The sequence below is a fragment of the Triticum aestivum genome, chromosome 1A (assembly GCF_018294505.1).
Source record: "Triticum aestivum cultivar Chinese Spring chromosome 1A, IWGSC CS RefSeq v2.1, whole genome shotgun sequence".
Lineage (NCBI taxonomy): Eukaryota > Viridiplantae > Streptophyta > Magnoliopsida > Poales > Poaceae > Triticum > Triticum aestivum.
In genome coordinates, this window is record NC_057794.1 from 496,838,687 (window position 1) to 496,860,697 (window position 22,011).

A 22,011-nucleotide genomic window follows, 5' to 3' on the forward strand; every position below is an offset into this window, starting at 1 on the left:
CATTCCCACCGAAGATGTTCGACACACGAGGCATATGTCCGATGATGACAAATGTCAGCTATGTGGGATGCAGGATAACTGGCGGCATTCACTGATGCAGTGTTCTGTTGCCCGGTGTGTCTGGTCCCTTGTGGATGATGACGTTGCTGATTATATTCAGGCTTCTACAGAGCAAGATGCTAAACGCTGGTTATTCTGTATGTTTAATGATTTACCACATGCTAGCATGGTCAAGCTAGTCGTGACTTTGTGGGCATTATGGACGGCAAGGCGTAAAGCTATTCATGAGGGAGTCCTGCAGAGCCCTCATGCTACACATGCTTTTGTGACTAGCTTCATCTCTGAACTAGATTCTCTGAAGACCCCAGCGCATGTTGCACAAAATGTGGCTGCGACTAGCTCGGGAGCAAGGTGTACTAGTACATGGTTGGCCCCTGCTGTGGGAGTTGCGAAGATACAAGTTGATGGAGGCCAGGCGAGGAACGGTAGGAGCGGTGCAGCTGCGGCACTCTGCCGAGATCACAATGGCGTCTATTTGGGGTCGTCGGCTATGGCTTTTTCAGATATTTCTGACCCAGCGATGCTAGAGGCGCTAGCTTGTCGAGAAGCGCTGAACCTAGCTTTGGATTTATCAGTTGAACACATTATCATCGCATGTGATAACAAGACTGTGGTGGCGGATATCAATAACGGAATTGAAGGTCCATACAGTGCTATTATCAAGGAGATTCGTGCCAGGGCGAGGAGTTTCAGAAGCTGTGAGTTTATTTTTGAAGGTCGGGCGAGGAACATTGATGCCCATAATTTAGCTAAATTTTCGTCTTCTTTAGATGTTGGTCGCCATTTGTGGCTGGGAGTATCTCATGACCAGTTTGTTATTCCTATAAACCGTTCGGCATCGTCATAATAAAGCTTTGGTTTACCACTTAAAAAAAACGAGTTGCGTGAGATTTTGTTAAAAGAAAGGGAGGAGCCTTGTAAGTACGTGAAGAAGCTACCAGTTGCAAAGAACAATTGTGTACGGAGGGATCCATCAAAGGTCAAGTTCTGCACAGATAAGTTGTTTCTTTGGGTCAAGTTTCTTGAGGGGCTTAGTGTGCGTACGACAAGGACTGACGCATGAGGCTCGGACGAGTCTCGATTGTGTCGTTAAGAATTATGCATACACAGGGTGTCAAGCAATGCACGGAGATGTGTGGGCGGAGACTACACAGGGTGGAACATGGTTGCAGTCGGATAATTTCGGATGGGTCGGACTGGACAGTCTGATGGATCGATGGGGATGTCGGTCAAAGCAGAAGACGGTGGTGGTTTCAGCGACGACGATATAGGAGCGTGATGCTGATGGTGGCCGACTTCTTGGGCGTGGAAACACGTGGTGCAGGCCCAAGGGCTTGTGCGGCTTCGACAAGACTATGACGCAGAGTTGACTCAAGATAGTGTACACATAAGAGCTTGAAGTCGACAGGGCGCGGGGTAGCATAGCGCAGCTACATAGAGTCATGTTGAAGGTGGAGTTGGAGTCTGATGGAGGACTACACTCTGTGCTGATGGAGGGGCTATGGCGTAAGAATTCAGAGAGTCGAAGCCTATTTCAGTGGGATAGTGAGAGACACGTGGATCGGACTGAGTACCAGTGGTCTGATGGAGGCGTGATACTCGGCATCGGTCGGTGATGATCGATGGTTCTCTGCAGTGGGAGTTGAGATAGTGGGGGCTAGCTACTCGGAAGACTCGACCAGGACAGCAGAGACTCGACGCGGTGATAGCGGCGAGGCGTGCGGTAAGCACAGTGACACATCGACAGGCCAAGGCACTGGTGGTCAGATATGTGGTCAGACAAAGTGTGCAGGGGGTGCTGAAGCAGTGTTGACGAGTACCGGATTCAAGTTGGTGACTGGGTCTATCGGTGATGGAAGATGGACAGGAGTTGACCATGGAGAATCTAAGAAAGTGACGGAGGGTCTGAAATTGTCAAAAGCTGAGAGAGTACATGGCCGTATATTTTGTGGTGTTCAGTGCACATGGCAAAGTGCGGATGACAAGGCAGAAGGAGGCGGAGTGCTATAGCGATGGGACATGTCAGAGACTATCCGAAAAAAGGATGAGACAACTGTGAATTTGACTCAGGATGACACAGGGCAACGGTGAAATTCCTTCAAGTTTCAGACAGTCGGTCAATAAAGAGCGGTGACATTGAGTTCAGGTAACTCTTATATGTGGCGTCCAATATGTGAGTTGTTCACTTTCACATAGACAGTGGTCGGTGTGTGATGGTGTTGAACGGATTCTCCGGAAGTTGGAAGCACAAAGTAGAATATTGAGGAACTTAATTTTGCTCGAGTATTGACTGTGAGGAAGACGAGAAGGGACTACAGTTGCAGGTGGAGTCATGTGGAGTCTGGGAGTAGCAGCGGTGCTCATGGCGTATCTCAAGTCCAAAGTACATGGAAGTTCGACGCACGGATGAATCCAAGATGGTGAAAGAATATTCATCAAGGTGGAGTTTGTTAGAGTTGTGTCGAATATTATTATACAAGGTAAGTTACAGTTGGACTTAGTTTTAGACTGTGTGTACAGGGTAGGAGTTGTGTCCTAATAGGACACTTGTATCCTAGGCCTCTCATATATATCGGGGGTAGACACACGATGTAACCGATGCCAACGTAAAAGCACGGGCACGCGGGGAAGCCGGCGGCGTGTGCCGGCGCCCGGACGGCCGGGGTGCGGTATTGTAGCGGTGTCATGGGAAGGAGCGCCCGTAGTTAGGTCCCGGGATGTAGCCATGATGGTGAACCTCGTTAACAAATCTCAGTGTCGTGCTCGTGTGATTGCTTGGTCCTTAAATGATTAACGAAGTGCCTCGGATTTATTCTAACACGTTCTTTAGCTGTGTGCGTTCCGCTGGGGTTAGGGGGGTCTCTCGAGTCTCGACAGCAGACCCCAAGTACCTATGCACGCAAGCAATGCCCACGCGAAGGAGATACTTGTAGGAAGTGGCTCCAAAGTGACCAAAAGGCGTATCCGCGTATGTACTACGTGCGGCCGCATCCTCACGCGAGGGTCCCTATCCCTGCAGCAGCTCAGCTGCCTAGCTGCATGATGCAACTTGGCCGGGGAACACCACCCCCATAACAATGGTGCGCGCTCTCTTATATATACTCCACGACCAGAGCAGAGAGTGACAGACACGAATAGCAGCTACCACAGGCATTAACCCATTAGCTTGAAACAGCGGCCGGACGAACTCATCTCCGATCGTCGACAGAGCTGGGTGGGTGGGCATCATCTCTCTCTCATTTACTTCATCAACCATGGGCCGTCCTGATTCGGAGGCGCCGACGTCGAGCATCGCCGCGCGGCTGGCTGCTCTCCACGACCACGCCCACGGACACGGGGGAGGCGCGGCGGCGCCGTCGGGTGCAGGATCGGCCTTCGACGCCAACGTGGTGATCATCCTTGCCGCGCTCTTCTTCGCGCTGCTCTTCGCCATCGGGCTCAACTCGCTGGCGCGGTGCGCGCTCCGGTACGTGGGCCGCGGGGCCACGGCAGCCGCCGCCGGCGAGGGCGGGGCCACGGCGCGGGGTGCCTGCCGCGGAGGCGGCGGCATCAAGAGGCGCGTGATCAGGAGCCTCCCCGTGGAGGTGTACGGCTCCGGGGAAGTCATCGACGACGTGTGCGCCATATGCCTCGGCGAGTTCGTCGACGGCGAGAAGGTGCGCGTGCTGCCCCAGTGCGATCACGGGTTCCACGTCCGGTGCGTCGACGCATGGCTGGTGTCCCACAGCTCGTGCCCGACGTGCAGGCGGCCGGTGACCACGGGCGCACCCCCGAAGGGCGGCGACGGCGGCATTGGCCATAACCAGTGTCCCGCAGAGACGGACACGATCACCGTGCTCATCGTGTGAGTTCATAGCGCAACGAAGCACGCCATTGCCGGTACTGCACCACAAGGGAGTAGAATTCTGCATGCGCAAGCTCTTGTAGAATCATCCCGCGACGGTTTCAATGCTCGTGCTGCTTGTAGCGTGTTGCTGAAACATATCAAGTGCTCATTTGCTCACCGTAAATATTTGACGGCGAAAATGCTTTATACTAACATATTTATTTTCGGAAATCGGAAAGGAAGATAACACTTGGCCTACGCATCAAATATGCACACATCCATATATTTTTAGTTATTTAACTATATTATAGGCGAGGCCTAGGAATCTTGGCTTATGGAAAAACAAGGCCATTCAAAATGATCGGCCTCACGATAGGATCTCTACAATCCTACCACAAACCCAATTCAAGAAGAGATTTCGGTATGTGCACCGACGTCAACGAGTTCAACTAAAGGTCTAGCATGTGATTTTCATCCTTGGAGTCAAGCTTAGAGCCAACACTTTCAACTAGGGTGTTTCGCCTGCACGCCAACAATATCTGATCTAGCAAACGAGGAGATCATGGGTTCACCCCGAGTATACACATACGCGTCGTCGAATTCATCACTGCCAGCAACCTCTCTGCCAGCCGACGACATCCCACAAGCCAAATCTTGGTGCTGAGAAAGCCCCAAGACCGCCACACCACCGGAGAAGACGCCGAATGCAAATTTAGGACTGCGTCATTTTGCTTCCGGTCCGTGACTCACCTCCTTCGATCCTCATCAATAGAAAAGAAAGAAAGGGGCGCTTGGACGTAAGAGCATCTCCAACAGGCGCGGCAAAACGCGCGTCCGCGCGGTAAAAACAATTTTTCGCGCGCGCCGGTTGGTTCCGCGCGCTCCAGCAATGGTGGGAAGTTACCGCGCGCGGGGGAGAAAGCGGCACGCGGCGCGGTAGATTTGGCGCGCCGCTTCACACGCGTCTATAAAGTCCCGCGCTTCGCCACGCGCACAGAACAGCCACGCGCCCTCCTCCTCGCAACCTCGCCGCTTCGCCGCTTTCTGCGCCACCACCGCGCCACCATGCCGCCGCGTCGTCAGGGTGCTTCGGGCTTTCGCGGCGTCCGCGAGCGCCCCAACGGCTGGTACTCCGCCGAGATACGGTCCGGCGACGTCCGGCTCGGCCTTGGGACGTTCCGGAGCGCGCGCGAGGCGGCCCGCGCGTACGACGTGGCGGCGTGGCGCTTGGAGAGGCCCGGTCGTAGATGGATTTCCGGGACGTCTTCACGCGCGAGGAGGCGCAGCGCCTCGCCCCTCCGCCGCGTCTCATCACGGACATGGACCGTGCCGACCACTCTCGGCGGCAGCGCCGTCTCCTCGTCGCCGAAGAGGACGAGCGAGCCATGGCGGAGTGGCGCCGTCGCCACCCAGAGGACGTCGACGCCGAGCGTGCCTACTGGGCGGAGAGGACGGCAAGGCGCCGCTCGGAGCGGGCGGACCGGCATCAGCGGAAGGCAGTGGCGAACGAGCAGTGCGACATCGCCTCCGCAAGTGGGAGGTCGTTCTTCACCTCGGACGATGAACGTTGGGACGACATATGGCTCTCAACCTCGGACGACACCGACGAGAGTGATGATGGTGATGATAGCGACTTGGAGTAGTTTTCTATTTATGTATGCCGTAATAGTTTCTATCTATCTATTTATGCCGTAGTAGTATCTATCTATCTATGTATGTCGAACTATTTATCTACCTATACCGTAGTAGTTGCACCGACGTAAAATATCTTTGTATCGTTTTTTTATCTATGTAATTTTAATTTAAAAAATATTATAGAATGAGCGCGCGCTGCATTTTACCGCGCCTGCAGGAGCTGCGCGCGCGCGCGGCTGCTGGAGCAAACACTGTGCGCCGCGCCAAACCAGGCGATGGGCGCGTGCCAAATTCGTTTTTACCGCGCGGCGCGTTGGGCGACTGTTGGAGATGCTCTAAGGCGGTATTCATTGTGGATCCACTCACACGTACCCGGTGCCATCACCTTGGTCCTTGGTGTCCTCCACCATGGCCCCTGTCAGCGGGATCAGGCCCCTAGGCCAGGCCACACTGCAATGCCACATATGTCATTTCTTCATGAAACTTTGTATGCGAGTAGAATGAACAACCAAGTTTGATACTCTGAAATTTCAGAATTTTTTAATTTTTTCTAGTATTTTTTTATTTACTATTCATATAGGGTCCATGGCACCTGAGAGTTCTTATGCATTTTAGCCCCTACCTCCCCTTATGTAGGTCGACAAGGGCTAGGGTTATATGGGCCTGAATCGGTTTACATGGCTTGTAGACCAAATAAATGATATCTAAAGTAGATGTCCTGTAGTACAAGTTAATGATGCGCCTTGAGAAGGACGTATGTCAGGTTGATGGGCCGCCGATGTACAGACTGGTGGACCGACTTCCGTTAAGTTGATGTACCATTGTTACATGGCACCGTCAAGGAGCCTTACTACACCATTAAAATGAAGTCACATTTTTTTCTACTTAAAAGGACCCACAGGGTGAGAATGACATGTAACCAAGGCACCAAGAAAGCAAGAACAAAAAACTACAATAGCTGGAAGGCACTATAACTTTGAGGTTAAATTCCTTCTCGGTTGGGAATGTCATCAGGTTAGCACGGCAAGTTCATCATGGAAGATGCGTCGGTTGCTATGCTTTCAAATGATTCAGATGATGTTGGTTGTGATTTTGTTGAAGAAGCACTGGAGAATTGGATATTAAGGGAATCATCGAGGTAGATTCAATATATTAAGAATGGTACAATAGAACATGTATAAGAAACTATTTCATACAAATTCACTGATGCACAATCCAAAGAAACATGTCCTTTGCCTCCGTTCATTTTAAGATGCCAAATGCATGACACTAGCCACTAGGAATGATATGTTAGAAGGACAATATTTGTTAGATGGATCCTTACGAAAATGGTAATTCAAACAACCCTCTTGTGAATTATTTAAAAACTAGCAAGTATGCTAAAGTCAGATAAGTATGGCTTCTCAATGCTTGTGTGAAGGCCACTGTCAACTTGACTGGGAACCTTTGTACTGCTGCACTGGTAAGTATCCATTGCCACCTTCCACCCTACCACCCTCGGCTGCAGCTGAGGCTGCCATGATCATGCATGGATTTTCCATGCCTTTGTAGTATTTTTTGTGATGAAGAAAACATATTGATGTGCCAATGATTACTGAAGTACAGGGAACTGCTCGGTTAAAAAAAAGTACATGGAACTTATGACAAGATACACTAATTATACATCACATTGTCCAATAAGAATAATATATCAAGCCAATCTGTTATGTACTCCCTCCATTTTTATTTACTCCCCATATTAGGTTTGTCTAAAATCAAACTTTATATACTTTCAACAAGTTTGTTGAAAAGCATATTAACATATACACCATCAAATCAATAGCATTGGATTCATCATTGCATATATTTTCACATCATATAAATTGGTTACTGTAAATGTACATGTTGTTTTCTACAAAACTTGGTCAAACTGTATAAGGTTTGACTTCATTCAAAGCTAATATGAGCAGTAAATAAAAATGGCGGGAGTACATAGAAGTAGAACCATATCCGCCATCCCCATTCACCTGCAACATCAAATGCTAAAATACATTAGCATATGTTGGCCAATGGGTGTGATAACTTAGAAGGGTGATATTTATTGAAAAGGTAAGTCAAACAACTCTCCTAAGTATCGTTAAGAACTAGTATTTGCTCGAAAGAAGATATTTGCGCAAGGAAGACATTAGCTGGTGCAACTTTAACAGAAGGTTAGCGTGAACGACTCTTCTTCTGAAGCGCCTAACAACAAGTAGGAGTATGTTAAACTGTTAAAGCGCTGATATTTGAGGCATGAAGATACTAACTCCATTCTGTCTCATTTCAAAAAGAACGGCATGTTTAGAGCAAGATAGTTGCAAAAGGCAGATATTTGCCTGTGCACCTTTATGACATGGAAGATATTAGCGAGTGTGTGCATACCCGAACAACGTCTACCCGAGGTCGACAGACTAGATGCTTTGATGCACTTTTTTCTCGTCGCTATGAGGCTTAACAGCGTGGCGCAACTTTACGAAGTGGATAACCTAGAAATTCCCTTTGTTCTCAAGTGTTTGCAAAACTAATTACTAGTATCTTCCTAATCCCTCGGCTAAAGCGAATGCTGGAAGTGACACTGCCAATCAGTCTCCGATACCTCCATGCCCACTTGCCTCCAAAACCTTGGATGCAAGATACCTAGAAAGTGCACATAAAATAAGCAGGGCACTACCGCTACTAACTAGTACTATCTATCACTGTCTTGCTTTAACGCGTGCACCATGCATGCACTAGCCCCTTCCCATCTTAAGCACTCTTAAGGTACGAAGTGTACGATAATAAACTCCCCACATGGATGCTGAGTTGCCGACCATACCAAGAAACTCAAAGGGAAATTCAGATGGATGCCAGTCACGATGCCAGGTAGGATGTCGTGGCAGATCCTTCTATAGCCACGAAAACAAAGCACGCACTTTTGCTCTATTTTTCTCTAGCATACGGTGAGGACTCGCATAACACGTACACCCGCACTTTCTCGTTGTATCGTAGATAAGAGCGCGCTTTTGCTCCGTTGTTGACGACACGGTAGGGACGCGTACCACCTATACGCACACTTGTGCCACTAGGGCTCGCAGTCGTGAACTTTCACTATGATATTTGATTTTTCTCGAGTTCGAAGAAGTGATTTCTGTGCCATTGGATTTGTTTATGTTATCACCAAAACTCTAACCTGGTCATAGGTGCGTAGTAGTGGAGTAGGAGTAGTATTTCTTTGCACGCGGTTTCTTGTATCAGAATTTAACAATTCTAGAGCCAATTTATCATTTCTACTTTGTAGATCATCAAAATAATAAAAGTAATATTTCTAACTAAAGACCCAGAAAGCGGATTTCAATCAAAATTCCTAAACATGATATTAGTTTTTTCTCTCGTTCACAATGACAGTGTTGTGGAATGTTTTCTTCCTTAAAATAAGATGAAACGCCCGGCCTTTTGTATCATCAGATGCAGACAACTACAACACTATTGTAAATAATGTTTGGCAATTGAAAAAAAATTCAAGGTCATTCACGCTCCCCACAACAACATTGGGTGTTAAACACATATAACATGCACACACCTATATAAGCCATGGTCCAATAGAAAATACAGAAGCCAGTTGGATGATCTTTTGTGTCCACCGGGTGGCAGACCCGGTTAGCAATCTAAAACATTGATATATGCAACAAAAAAAAAGATGTTTTCTGTCCAGAGTCTGCACAGTCTGATCCAAACATATCTGGGAGATACGGGGGAGTTCACTAGAGCAATACCTTCGACATTTAATTTTTTTATCTTGACATTTAGATCTTTAATGTGAGGAAAAAGTTGCGGTTTTTAGTACGCCCTATTTTAACGGGCAGTAGGGACGCGTACAACGTATATGAACACTTGTGCTATTTCTAATATGCAGTGGGGTTGCGCCCCACAATCGCTGTGCCACTAATGCTAGTGGACGTGATCTTTTCCTACCAGATAGGATCTTCGAGGGTTACCCAATGTCTTTTCACCAAATTATTTTACTTCCTTTGATTCAAAATAAGTGTCGTCGTTTTAGGTCAGGGAGTAGTTGTCATTACCAAGTTTGGGCACGGCTAGTAGTAATGCATTGTTCCTTTTTTCGGAGGCTAGTAGTTATTACCACATACGCTGTCAAGCATCGCCTGACGAAGGTCTCTATTCGAGCCTTCATCTCCCTCTCCAACCAAAATAACCCTCCATGACCTCCAAAACATCCCCAATAAAGCCGCCCTTGAACCGGGCCTTCCCGTTGGCGCTAGTGCCGCGTGGGCTCTGCTCATGGACGTGCCCTGCCGGCGGTGAGAGATGAAGGCGGCTAGGGTACGACGATCGGCTTAGCCCCCTCGCGTTTTGTCTAGCAAGCAGTTCAGTAGTGATGTATAGTATTACTTTGTTGTTTTGTTGCGTGCGTTCCGCTGGGATCTCGGACAAAGCAACACCTGATGTCCAAGCAGCATTTACCGGTTCAAAGCAAAGTTTGATAGCTTCATTATAGCATCATTATTGCTTTTGGAGGGTCCTCTCCCGCTAAGATATGCATTTTTTACGGTAAACTGAAAATATAGCTATTACGGTTATAGCGTTATATTTGACTTTTGCTCCGCTAAGCTTCAACAGGGCCAACATTTTCTGAGCTTTTTGAAATTACGTCACAACAGCCCAAATTTCTGCCATAGTATACCTTCTTTTTTAGTATATAAATATCATGCATGGGTGTAAATCTTGGCTATTGAATTACAGAACTGCTCTGCACACGATGAATGATATGCACAACGCCCCATCCTGCAGCGAGCAACCATTTGATGCCACACATGGACGGCTTGGTAGGCTTGTCATCCAAAAATCGTCTGCAGAGTGTCGTCTCCATAGCAGTGCTCATTGAATTAGGATGCTTCATCAGTACCTTGGCCTTTTTATGCTTGGACATGTACTCCCTCCATTCGAAAATACTTGTCATCAAAATGGGTGAAGAACAAGCTTCAGGTGCATAATGAATCACTTAGTGACCGCTATCTGGGTATGCCTACGGATGTGGGACACTCGAACAACGACACGTTCAAGTATCTTAGAGACAGAGTATGGGAAAAGATTAAAGGCTGGATGGGAAAATTACTGTCAGCAACAGGCAAAGAGGTTCTTATAAAATCAGTGGCTCAAGCGATACCGGTTTTCTCTATGTCATGTTTCAGGCTCCCAAGAGGATTGTGTGAGAGTGCCACATCCATTATCCGTCAGTTCTGGTGGGGGAGCAAAAGAGGACAGAGAAAACCGGCATGGGTTGCATGGGATATGATGACAATGCCAAAATACATGGGAGGCATGGGGTTTCGAGATCTAGAGCTATTTAACCCGAGCCTCTTAGCTAGGCAAGCATGGAGAATTTTGGAAGATCCAGAGTCACTAAGTGCAAGGATTTTGAAAGCTGTCTATTTTCCAGACCGGTCACTTTTGGAAGCACAGTTGGGCTCACGACCCTCGCAGATTTGGAGGTGGATCTTGGACGGGAGAGACATATTGGCACAAGGGATCATTCACCGGATAGGGGACGGAGAAGATACATATATCTGGGCTGAGAATTGGATCCCTAGAGAAAGTTTTAAGAGACCAATCACTTCCTTGATCCTGGATCCACCACGTCGAGTAGCAGAGCTCATAGAGAACGCTACAGCCTCTTGGAGAACGCAGCTCGTCCGTTCAGTGTTTACCCCTTTTGATGCAGAGGCAATCCTACAGATACCAATATGCACGCGCCGGGTTTCAGATTTTTGGGCATGGAGCGAGGAGCCGAGGGGCAATTTTTCTGTCAGTTCATGTTATCGCATGCTTGTACGTACAAAGCTGAACAGGGAAGCTTGGCTCGAGGGCCGTGAGGGCACTTTAGATGTTGGAGCAGAAGGGAGCGAGTGGGAATCTTTGTGGAAAATGCATGTACCACCTAAGCCTAAGGTGTTTCTTTGGAGATTGGAGAAAAGCCCGATCCCCTCGGGGGAAGTTTTACATCGCAGAAATATGGCCACAACAGCCTCGTGCACTCTGTGTGGAGCTTATGATTCGTGGAAACATGCACTGCTGGAATGCCCTATGTCCCGGAGTACATGGGCGTTGTCGTCTGAACAAATAGTTTATCAGATTAGTTTGAATCACCATGAGGGAGCCAAGGAGTGGATTTTTGCAATGGGAAAAGCTCTACCTTCAGAAGAGTTTGTCAGGTTGGTGACAACCCTTTGGGCCATTTGGGGTGCAAGACGGAAAGTGATTCACGAGGATATTTTCAAAAGCCCGTTCGCTATTAATGCTTTTGTGAACACCTATCTAGGAGAGATCAAAGCCTTATCACATGATAAGGAGCCTCGCAGAACTGTGGCCCCCAGGAGAACATGGTGGATACCACCACCTGAGCATTGTGTCAAGATCAATGTCGATACATCGGTAACAAGAGGGAGAACCCATGGCTCTGTGGGTACAATATGCAGGAATTTCGAAGGTGGATTTGTAGGCGCCTCGGCTGTTGTGTTTCCGAATCAGCAGGACCCATCTACTCTGGAGGCGTTGGCGATCATGGAAGGACTAGCATTAGTACAAGATATTAATTTACAACACGTACAGCTAGCCTCAGACTGCAAAGGTGTGGTTACAGAAATCCAGACGGGAAGCGGGGCAAGCTATGGAGCTATTGTTCAAGAGATCAAGATGACAGCCAACTCTTTTCCTTCTTGTAATATAGTCCATGAGTTTAGGAGCTCCAATGTGGATGCTCACAATCTAGCGAAGCATGCGTTAAGATTAGGGCCTGGTCGCCATGTTTGGTTAGGCCAGGCCGACGGCATTTCTTTCGTCCCTGTAAACATTGTGACGGTTTGAATAAAAAGCTTCGCGAGATTGCCTCAAAAAAAATTGTCATCAAAATGAATAAAAGGGGATGTATCTAGATGTATTTTACATCCTTTTTTGTCCATTTTGATGACAAGTATTTTCGGACGGATGGAGTATATGTCAATTAGATGCAATATACCTTATATGATGCCTATTGTGTGATTTTGTCTTTTTCACTATTTAAGTAAAAATGCTAATAGTAAATGACTTAGTGTCGCTATAACTTTTCATAGCTTCTGGATGAGCCACGGCTAAATGGCATAGCCCACTACATTCGCAAAAAAGGAAAAATGGCATAGCCCACTATTTAAAAATCAGAACCCGAATATCCAGCGAACGTTAGACTTCTATGCATGGTAAACCAAATATTATTCATGGCAAACTTAGTTGACGAGCATGACAAATTCGTCTCGGTTTATTTTTACTAAAAACTGACGTTCTTGCGAACTAAATTTGCTATCATCATGGCAAAATAAATTGCCATAAAAACGTTCAAAGTGACGAACGGGCGGTTGCGACGCCCTCTTTGCCTCATTAAAATTTCAACAAGTTCAGCGTTTGTTCGCCGGTGCACGGCGAGTTCGCTGTCCAGTCCAGAGATACCCCCAACCCGAGGTTCCTTCCTAGCCCCGCCCCGCTTTGCCTCCAACTCCAAGGAAGGCGACCAAAAGGCGAGTGTACATGCGGGTGCGGCTGCACTCAGGGCATCTCCAGCCATTGGCCCTCCCAGGACGCATAAAAATCGCCCCTGGGGACGAGCCGGCGATACACTCGGCGCTAGGGGCGGTTTTGCGCCCAGTCGTCGCCCCCAGCTCGCCCCCAGGCGTCAAAATTGGTCCACTTTGCAGCCCAATTTCAGCGAATAAAGGGCCCATATAGGCGAGAATAGGCCCATATTCGGCGTGGTTTCGCCGTGTCTCGGCGTTCAATTATCAACACAATTATTTCTTATCACATATTTCATCACAGAAAAATCAAATACTTCAACAAAATAGTACAACAATAAATAGTTCAATACAAATTATATAGTTCAACAAATAAAAACTCGTATTTCATCACACGGCGTCCCCCTTGAGCCTCTATAGGTGCTCAATCAGATCTTTCTGCAGTTGATGATGCACCTGTGGGTCTCGGATCTCCTGACGCATACTGAGATAGGCAGTCCAAGTTGCCAGTAGCTGGTGATCAACTTCGGCTAGAGGACCCTGCCTGTAGTATGGTTCAGTGTCAAACACTGGGTCTTCTTGCTCGCTCTCGATGATCATGTTGTGCAAGATGACACAGCAAGTCATAATCTCCCACATTTGATCTTTGGACCAGGTCTGAGCGGGGTACCGAACAACAGCAAATCGAGATTGAAGCACACCAAATGCCCGCTCGACATCCTTCCCGCAAGCCTCCTGAAGCTTCGCAAACCAGGCGTTCTTGCCTCCTGCCACAGGGTTTGAGATCGTCTTCACAAATGTCGACCATCTCGGATAGATGCCGTCAGCTAGATAGTACCCCTTGTTGTATTGGTGCCCATTGATCTCGAAGTTCACCGGAGGAGAATGGCCCTCAACGAGCTTGGCAAAAACAGGAGAGCACTGCAGCACGTTGATGTCATTGTGAGTTCCTGGCATACCAAAGAAGGAGTGCCAAATCCAGAGGTCCTGTGTGGCTACCGCCTCAAGCACCACACTGCAATTGCCTTTGGCGCCTTTGTACATCCCCTGCCAACCAAATGGGCAGTTCCTTCCATTTTCAATGCATGCAGTCGATGCTTCCAAGCATCCCAGGAAATCCTCTTGTTGTATTCTGGGCTAGGATCCGAGCAGTGTCTTCCGCATTGGGTGTTCTCAAGTATTGTGGCCCAAACACTGCCACCACTGCCCGACATAACTTGTAGAAACACTCTATGCTGGTGGACTCGGCCATGCGCCCATAGTCATCGAGTGAATCACTGGGAGCTCCATATGCAAGCATCCTCATCGCTGTCGTGCACTTCTGGATGGAGGTGAATCCAAGAGCGCCAGTGCAATCCATCTTGCACTTGAAGTAGTTGTCGAACTCCCGGATGGAATTCACAATCCTGAGGAAGAGCTTTCGGCTCATCCGATAACGGCGCCGAAATGTTCTCTCGCCATGAAGTGGAGCATCGGCGAAGTAGTCGGAGTAGAGCATGCAATAGCCTTGGAGACGATGTCGGTTCTTTGCTTTCACCCGCCCCGGCGCAGAGCCACCTCGCCGCCGCTTTTCATTGCTCACCAGCAGCTGTGCGAGGGCGGCGAGCACCATGAGATGCTCTTCTTCCTGGACGTCGGCCGCGGCTTTCTCCTCCAGCAGCGCGGCGAGCTCTTCCTCCTCATCCGAGTCCATCACCGAGACAGGCAAAACGCCGAACACCTTGCGCTCGGTGGGCGTGTACCTGCCGTTAAACCGCGCCTCCGCGGCCGGAAACGGCGGCCGAAAACGCCCAGCTGCTGTGGGAGGGGCTGCCGCGGCGAAGCGCTACTATTTTCTGGCGGGGAATGGCTATCTACCGGAGTAGGGCGGCGGCCGTCGCCGGGATATAGCTAGTGGTGGCCGAGGGCGCGGGGGGTGCGAGGCGAGTCGGGGGAAGAAAACCTTGACTTTTCCCCTATCAGTGTGGGCCAGGCGTGCTTTTCCCTAGCGCCGGAGCCCCCAACTGCTCCCCAGCGCGTCGGGTTCGGTTTGTGACCGCCGGGCAGAAAAAAGGTCCGAACCGGCGATTTTCGGCATCCTAGGGTGATGACTGGGCGTTTGTGACAGCCGGCGCCGAAAAAGTGGCCTGGGAGGCCTGTTGAGGGCGCGGCTGGAGATGCCCTCACGCGCGTGTCCCTATCCCTGCAGCAGCTCAGCTGCCTAGCTGCAGCCTGCCTGCAGGGGGCGCAACTTGGCCGGGAAGCGCCCTTTTTCAAAGTACACGCTCCCCCACAAACAATGGTGCACACCGGGGCCGCGTCCGCTTATATATACCCCATGGCCAGAGCAGAGTGTGACAGACACGAATAGCAGCTCCCACAGGCATCAATCATCCAGTTCCAATAGCTCGGAGCAGCGGCCGGGCGAACTCATCTCCGATCGATCAAGCTGGGCGGGCATCATCATCGATCTCTCTCCTCTCTGATTAACTTGATCAACCATGGGCCGTCCTGACTCGGAGGCGCCGACGTCGAGCATCGCCGCCGCGGGGCTGGCTGCTCTCCGCGACCACGCCCACGGAAAAGGCGATGCCGCGGCGCCGCCGGCGGCGCCGGACTCGCCCTTCGACACCAACGTGGTGATCATCCTCGCCGCGCTCTTCTTCGCGCTGCTCTTCGCCATCGGGCTCAACTCGCTGGCGCGGTGCGCGCTCCGGTACGTGGGCCGCGGCTCCGCGGCCGGCGAGGGCGGGGCAACGGCGCGGGGTGCCGGCCGCGGAGGCAGCGGCATCAAGAGGCGCGTGCTCAGGAGCCTCCCCGTGGAGGTGTACGGGTCCGGGGAGGTGATCGACGACGTGTGCGCCATCTGCCTCGGCGAGTTCGTGGACGGCGAGAAGGTGCGCGTGCTGCCGCGGTGCGCGCACGGGTTCCACGTCCGCTGCGTCGACGCCTGGCTCGTGTCCCACGGCTCCTGCCCCACCTGCCGGCAGCCGGTCATCGAGGGCGCGCCCGCCAAGGGCGCCAGCGGCGGAGCTGCCCAAAGCCAGCGGCCCGCGAGCACGGAAATGATCGCCGTGGTCATCGTGTGACTTCATCCGTCGCGCAACGAAAGCATGCCATTGCCTGCCGGCGCAACACGAGAAAGCAGCACAGCTCTGCATGCCCAGGTCCTTGTGGCACCATTTTCCGGCATCGATTGCCATGCCTGCCTGCCAGGCGCTGCTTGCTAGTGGATCAACGTATGATCGAACTGCCCAACCGCACATGTAAATATTAGACGGCGCAGAACACTGTACTGGCAATCCGACACACCACGAGTGAAAAGTTTTGCTGGATCAATTTGCCCCCGTGTCCCCCTTTCCGCCGCCGCCGCCGGCATGGGCGCCCGTCCCCTTTTCGGCGCGCCGGGGTCGCAGACGTCGGCGTCAGCGTCGGCCGGTTGCCCGGCGCCAGGACGCGACACGTCGACGCGTGACCGTGTGCCGACCTGCGGATCCGCGCGCGAACCAACCACCCGCGCAATCGCAACGTGCGTGCGTCCCAACGGCGTGCCTTAGCCCGCACGCGACGGCGATCGATCGGCGCACGCAACCGCCGGGATAACTCCGTCGCGCCAACCCCGCCCCCGCGATCGCCACGTCCAGCGGCACGGACGCCAGCTGCGTCCGTCGTCGTCGTCACCCGGTGCGCACGCGATTCAGGCATCCTCGCGTGCACTAGTGGGGGTGGCCCCTGACGCCGACGGGTCGAGGACGACTGACGTTCAGTTCAACCGCCTGGATGCTACGCGCGCGGGTTAGCTGAATAAGTTCCCCGTCAGTTTCACCCGTCCCGCTCTGCTCTGCCTTTGCCGACTAAAACTATCTCGGGAGTTACCACTTCCGTGGCGGAAGGAGGAAAAAGAGGCCACCTCCGTGGCAAACATATGCACATGTGCATGCGTGATTGGTGGCTCGATTACTCTATCGAACCACCCAACCATGAATCATCACGTATACGTCGTGTTGATTGGACGGTCTAGCTCGATCGGGTAAGATAAGATCCTCGCGCGAGCGTATGTGGCACCGTCTAGGAGTTACCGCGTTAGGACAGGCAAATGATGGAGCTCTTTACGGTTTACATGCTTCTAATTTATACAGATCAAACAAATTCCCTCCAACAACAACGACAAAAATCACACGCGAACGCAGACGTTCAGAAGCAGAACGGAGGAGCAACAACCAACTCAACATAGGTAGTCCAGCAATTGCACCCGTGGCAGCGTGGCGGGCGGGCCTCGTGGCGCGTCGTGCCCCTTCCACCGGCGCCGCTCCAGCACGCTCCAGAGCCAGCAGAACACCGGCTTCAACGACTCGAGCCACCGGGCCACCGCCTCGTGGAGTCGCCACGACCTCCTGGCGCCCGCCGGGTCCTCCCGCCGGCCGTCTCCCTCCGCCCGCGGCAGTGCCGGCGCCGGCGTGGCGCCGTTGGCCGGGTCTACGAACCTGGCGGGGCTCGGCTCGGAGTAGCACCGGCGCAGGATGGCGCTCTTGAGCTGCGCCTCGAACGCGAGCCGCTCGTACTCGTCCAGCAGCGTGCTGCGCCGGCCGCCGCAGCCGGCGCTCACGTCCAGGCTGTACCGCGCCAGGACGGCCCCGACGTCGTCGCCGCCGCCGTCGCCGACGAGCTCTATCGACGAGCCATCCATGGTGGTACTATACCAGTATTGTTGCGCCGCTCGTACGCGCGCAATGCCACTCGCTGTATTTAGGGAGGCACGCACGCTCCGGTGCTCGTAGGCCGGTGTGGTCCTCGCATGCAGCGCATTATTCTGGGCGAAAGTTGGCCCGAGCCTGGCGTCGGGGCGACGGCAAGGATCGTCGCCGGAAATGCTTATTGCTCCGTACGGCTCGTGTAATGCAAATCAAAGGGCGCATCGGAATCGCAATGTCTACGGCCTCCGATGAAGAGCACATCACTGTTGATCCACTCGCTGCCTCCTTCACTGTTGTGTGCTTCGGGGACCTATACTGTACGCAAGGAACAACACAGCCGAACAACACGTTGCCTTATTGACAAAGGGAACGGAACTTTGCACTGTGCTTCACCACAATTGCGTTGTAGTACGAGATTCTGACTCTGTCGCTTTAACTACCCAGCAGAGAAAATTCCTTCTGCTTTTGTTTTTGCAAACGCATCATGTAAAGTTGCAGCTGCAGGCGGCCGCTGCAAGCAATCTGCTCGATCAAACAGTCAACAGTCTTTTTTGTTGCGATCCAACGATGGTCAAACAAAATTGTTAGGATTGTTCCAAATCCCACAAACCGAAATCAAACTGGAGGCGTTTTGTGCACGTCCACCACATAAGCATCCAACAACGCGGACCCATCCAAACCGTGACGGAGCCTGTGCATTTGGACATTTTCGCCACTGTTTCCGCTGCAACAACAAAAGTATTCGCATCGAGTCCTTTTTTGAAGAAAACTCATGCCCAGTGGATGAGAGCTGCCACGAGACGCACGCGGCCTCGAACACGGTTGGCAACTATGCCGCGAACATCTCATACTTCCATGGCGGGCAGGCCGCTGGGACTTCTCTATACGCGCACCTGGCATCTACAAGGTCTGTAATTGCTATGGGTGCCCTTACTCAGCCATACTAAGGGTTTCTGGCGATGGTGAGTGGTAGCGTCAATGTCATTTCCGCCTCCATCAACCACCAAAATTTCCCATCACCATTGTACTACGAGGACCAAGGACATTGTGACCATGGCCGCGCTCAGCACCATGGCCAAGGGCATCCTAGTCGTCTCCTCTGCCGGCAACAAGGGCCCGAACCTATCGTGTCAGCAACGACGCGCCATGGCACTTCACTGTAGGCGTTGGCTCTGTGGACCGGAAGATCGTCGCCTACATGGTGTTGGAGAATGAAGACCTCATGGACCCCAACGTTAACAACCCATTCATCATCAAGCCGGACATCCTAGTGTTCGGATTGAACAACCTGGCCCAGTGGCGGAGCTTAGTGAGGGCCAAAGGGGGCCATGCCCCCCGCCCCACCCAAACAAATAAACACATACTCCCTCTGTCACATATTACCACCTAGATGTATCATGTGATCTCGATGTTTGTGCAATTGCAAACTACGCAAGGTATTATGTTGATTGTCAATTCTGTTAGAATAAATTCGAGGCATAACGTCGATCATCCGAGGACGACACCGAGATTTGTTAACGGGGTTCACCGATATGGCTACATCCCCGGGGCCTGACTACGGGCGCTCCTCCCCGTGACACCGTCACAATACCGCACACCGGCCTCCCAGGTGCCGGCACACGTCGCCGGCTCCCCCTTGCGTGCATGTGCTATTATGTTGGCATATGTTACATCGTGTGTCTAGCCCCGCTATATATGAGAGGCCTATGATACAAGTGTCCTATTAGGACACGACTCCATATCCTATCTAAACACAATACAAGTCCAACTATAACCTACCTTATACACAATATTCGACACAACTCTAACAAACTCCGCCTTGGCGAATATTCTCCACCACCTTGAGTTCGTCAATGCATCAAACTTCCATGTACATTGGACTTGAGCTTATCCCATGAGCACCGCTGCTACTCCAAAGACTCCATATGACTCCACCTGCAACTTGTAGTCCCTTCTTTTCTTGACCACAGTCAATGCTCGAGCAAAATTAAGTTCCTCTTTACTCTAGTATGTGCTCCCAACTTCCAGAGTATCCGTCCAACGCCATCACACACTGATCACTGACCTGCGTGAAAGTGAACAACTCACATATTGGATATCACACGTAAGAATTACCTGAACTCAACATCACCGCTCCTTTCTCGACCGCTTGTCTGAAACTTGAAGGAATTTCACCGTTGCTTGTAGTCATCCCGAGTCAAATACGCAGTTGTCTCACCACATGTATGACCACCAGAGCCCTGGTCCGTCTCCATGTCCCGTGCATACCGCACGCCTCGCCGCTATTACCGCGTCGAGCCTCCGCTGTCCCGGTCGAGTCTCAAGGGTCGCGAAACCACACCACTCAACCCCCACTGCAGAGTACCACCGATCATCACCGACCGATGACGAGTTTCACGCTTTCATCAGACCACTGGGCTCCAGGCCGAATTGCGTGTCACTTGTTTTTTCCCCCTTGCTGAATAGGCTTCGATTCTCTGGATCCTTACACCGTAGCCTCTCAATCCAGCTCCACCTTCAACATGACTCCATGGTAGATGATCAGTCCACCCTCGCCCCCCGTCGACTTCAAGCTCCGTGTGTACATCACCTAGAATCAACCCCGCGCCATAGTCTTGTCGAAGTCACACAAGCCCTTAGGCCCGCGCCACGTGTTTCCACGCCCCAGAAGTCGGTCACCATCAGCCTCACGCTCCTATGTCACTGTCGCCGATCCCACCACCGTCTTCTGTACCAACCGACTTGCGTTGATCCGTCAGACTATCCAGTCCAACCCAGCGGAACTTGTCCGACTACATGACACGCTCGAGACTCCCAAATCGTCTTCCAAGAATTTCCATCCATCACATGATAATTCCATCTTAGCTGACATGACTTCCTGCAACCCCTTCAAGCATCCCTGTCGGTGTCAAAACCGGCGGATCTCGAGTAGGGGGTCCCGAACTGTGCGTCTAGGCCGGATGATAACAGGAGGCAGGGGACACAATGTTTTACCTAGGTTCGGGCCCTCTTGATGGAGGTAAAACCCTACATCCTGCTTGATTGATATTGATGATATGGGTAGTACAAGAGTAGATCTACCACGAGATCAGAGAGGCTAAACCCTAGAAGCTTGACTATGGTATGATTGTATGTTGTGATTGTTGTCCTACGGACTAAAACCCTTCGGTTTATATAGACACCGGAGAGGGTTAGGATTACACAAGGTCGGTTACAAAGAAGGAGATATCCATATCCATATTGCCTAGCTTGCCTTCCACGCCAAGTAGAGTCCCATCCGGACACGAGACGAAGTCTTCAATCTTGTATCTTCATAGTCCAACAGTCCGGCCAAAGGATATAGTCCGGCTGTCCAGAGACCCCCTAATCCAGGACTCCCTCAGTAGCCCCCGAACCAGACTTCGGCATTGTCTTCGGCATTGCAGGGCGGGTTCCCCTCCAAATTCCGTGTACCTGTCGAAATAGTGTCCGGCCTCTTGTGAATGTTGCACTCCTTGGCTTCCACGCCCAATAATGGCCACTTTCCAGGTGTCGAGCGAATGTGAAGAGCCAGGGTGTTTTTACATTTACCCCCTAGCTGTGTGAATGAGCTGCCTATTAAAAAGACGAGGATTCAGATCCAAATCACACCATCCTCCCTTGGCGAGCCTTCATCGGAGCGCATTCGACAGAGATCCATTCCATCATGGCCGATCGACGCAGCTCCTCCTCTCGCTCCCCTAGCCCCAAGCCTGGAGATTGGGAGAGATGTTCTGTCCCGCACAGCAAATTAGTGATGCTTCAGACCAAGGGATTTCTTCCCCCAGCGTACATGGTCCCGGTTCGAGCCGGGCTTGCCACCTATAATGGCGGAGAGCAAGCGGAGAGCCTTCCCAATCCCTCCAAGGGAGAGCGGGTATGCCTTGTCCCTTATTTGGTAAGAGGGCTCGGATTTCCAATTCATCCGTTTCTCCGGGGGCTCCTGGAGTTCTACGGCCTCCAGTTGCATAACCTTACGCCTGCCTTCATGCTGCATATCGCGGGATTCGTAGCCCTTTATGAGTTGTTTTTGGGCTGTGAGGCTCATTTCGCTCTGTGGAAGAAGCTGTTCTGCCTTGTGCCCCGTTCTCAGAAGGGGTCAATATATCAAGTGGGCGGAGCCGAAGTGTGGCGTATTGCCGGGACCGGATACCTGTCTGGAACCCCAAAGAAGACGTCCGAAGACTGGCCTTCAGAATGGTTTTATATAGAAGACGTCCCCCTCCCGGATCCTATTAGAATC

The 22,011-nt window shown here is 51.3% G+C and overlaps 2 protein-coding genes across 2 annotated transcripts; both read left to right on the plus strand.

Annotated features, from left to right (window-relative positions):
• The first annotated feature begins 3,314 nt into the window (after positions 1-3,314).
• LOC123190711 (RING-H2 finger protein ATL74-like) lies at positions 3,315-4,001 on the plus strand. The gene has a single exon (XM_044603447.1). It carries the CDS (start codon positions 3,315-3,317, stop codon positions 3,906-3,908), a length of 594 nt encoding a protein of 197 aa, XP_044459382.1. The 3' UTR covers positions 3,909-4,001.
• Positions 4,002-15,416: 11,415 nt separating this feature from the next.
• On the plus strand, positions 15,417-16,339 carry LOC123158667 (RING-H2 finger protein ATL74). Its single transcript, XM_044576597.1, has one exon. It carries the CDS (start codon positions 15,558-15,560, stop codon positions 16,143-16,145), a length of 588 nt encoding a protein of 195 aa, XP_044432532.1. The 5' UTR covers positions 15,417-15,557; the 3' UTR covers positions 16,146-16,339.
• Positions 16,340-22,011: the final 5,672 nt, after the last annotated feature.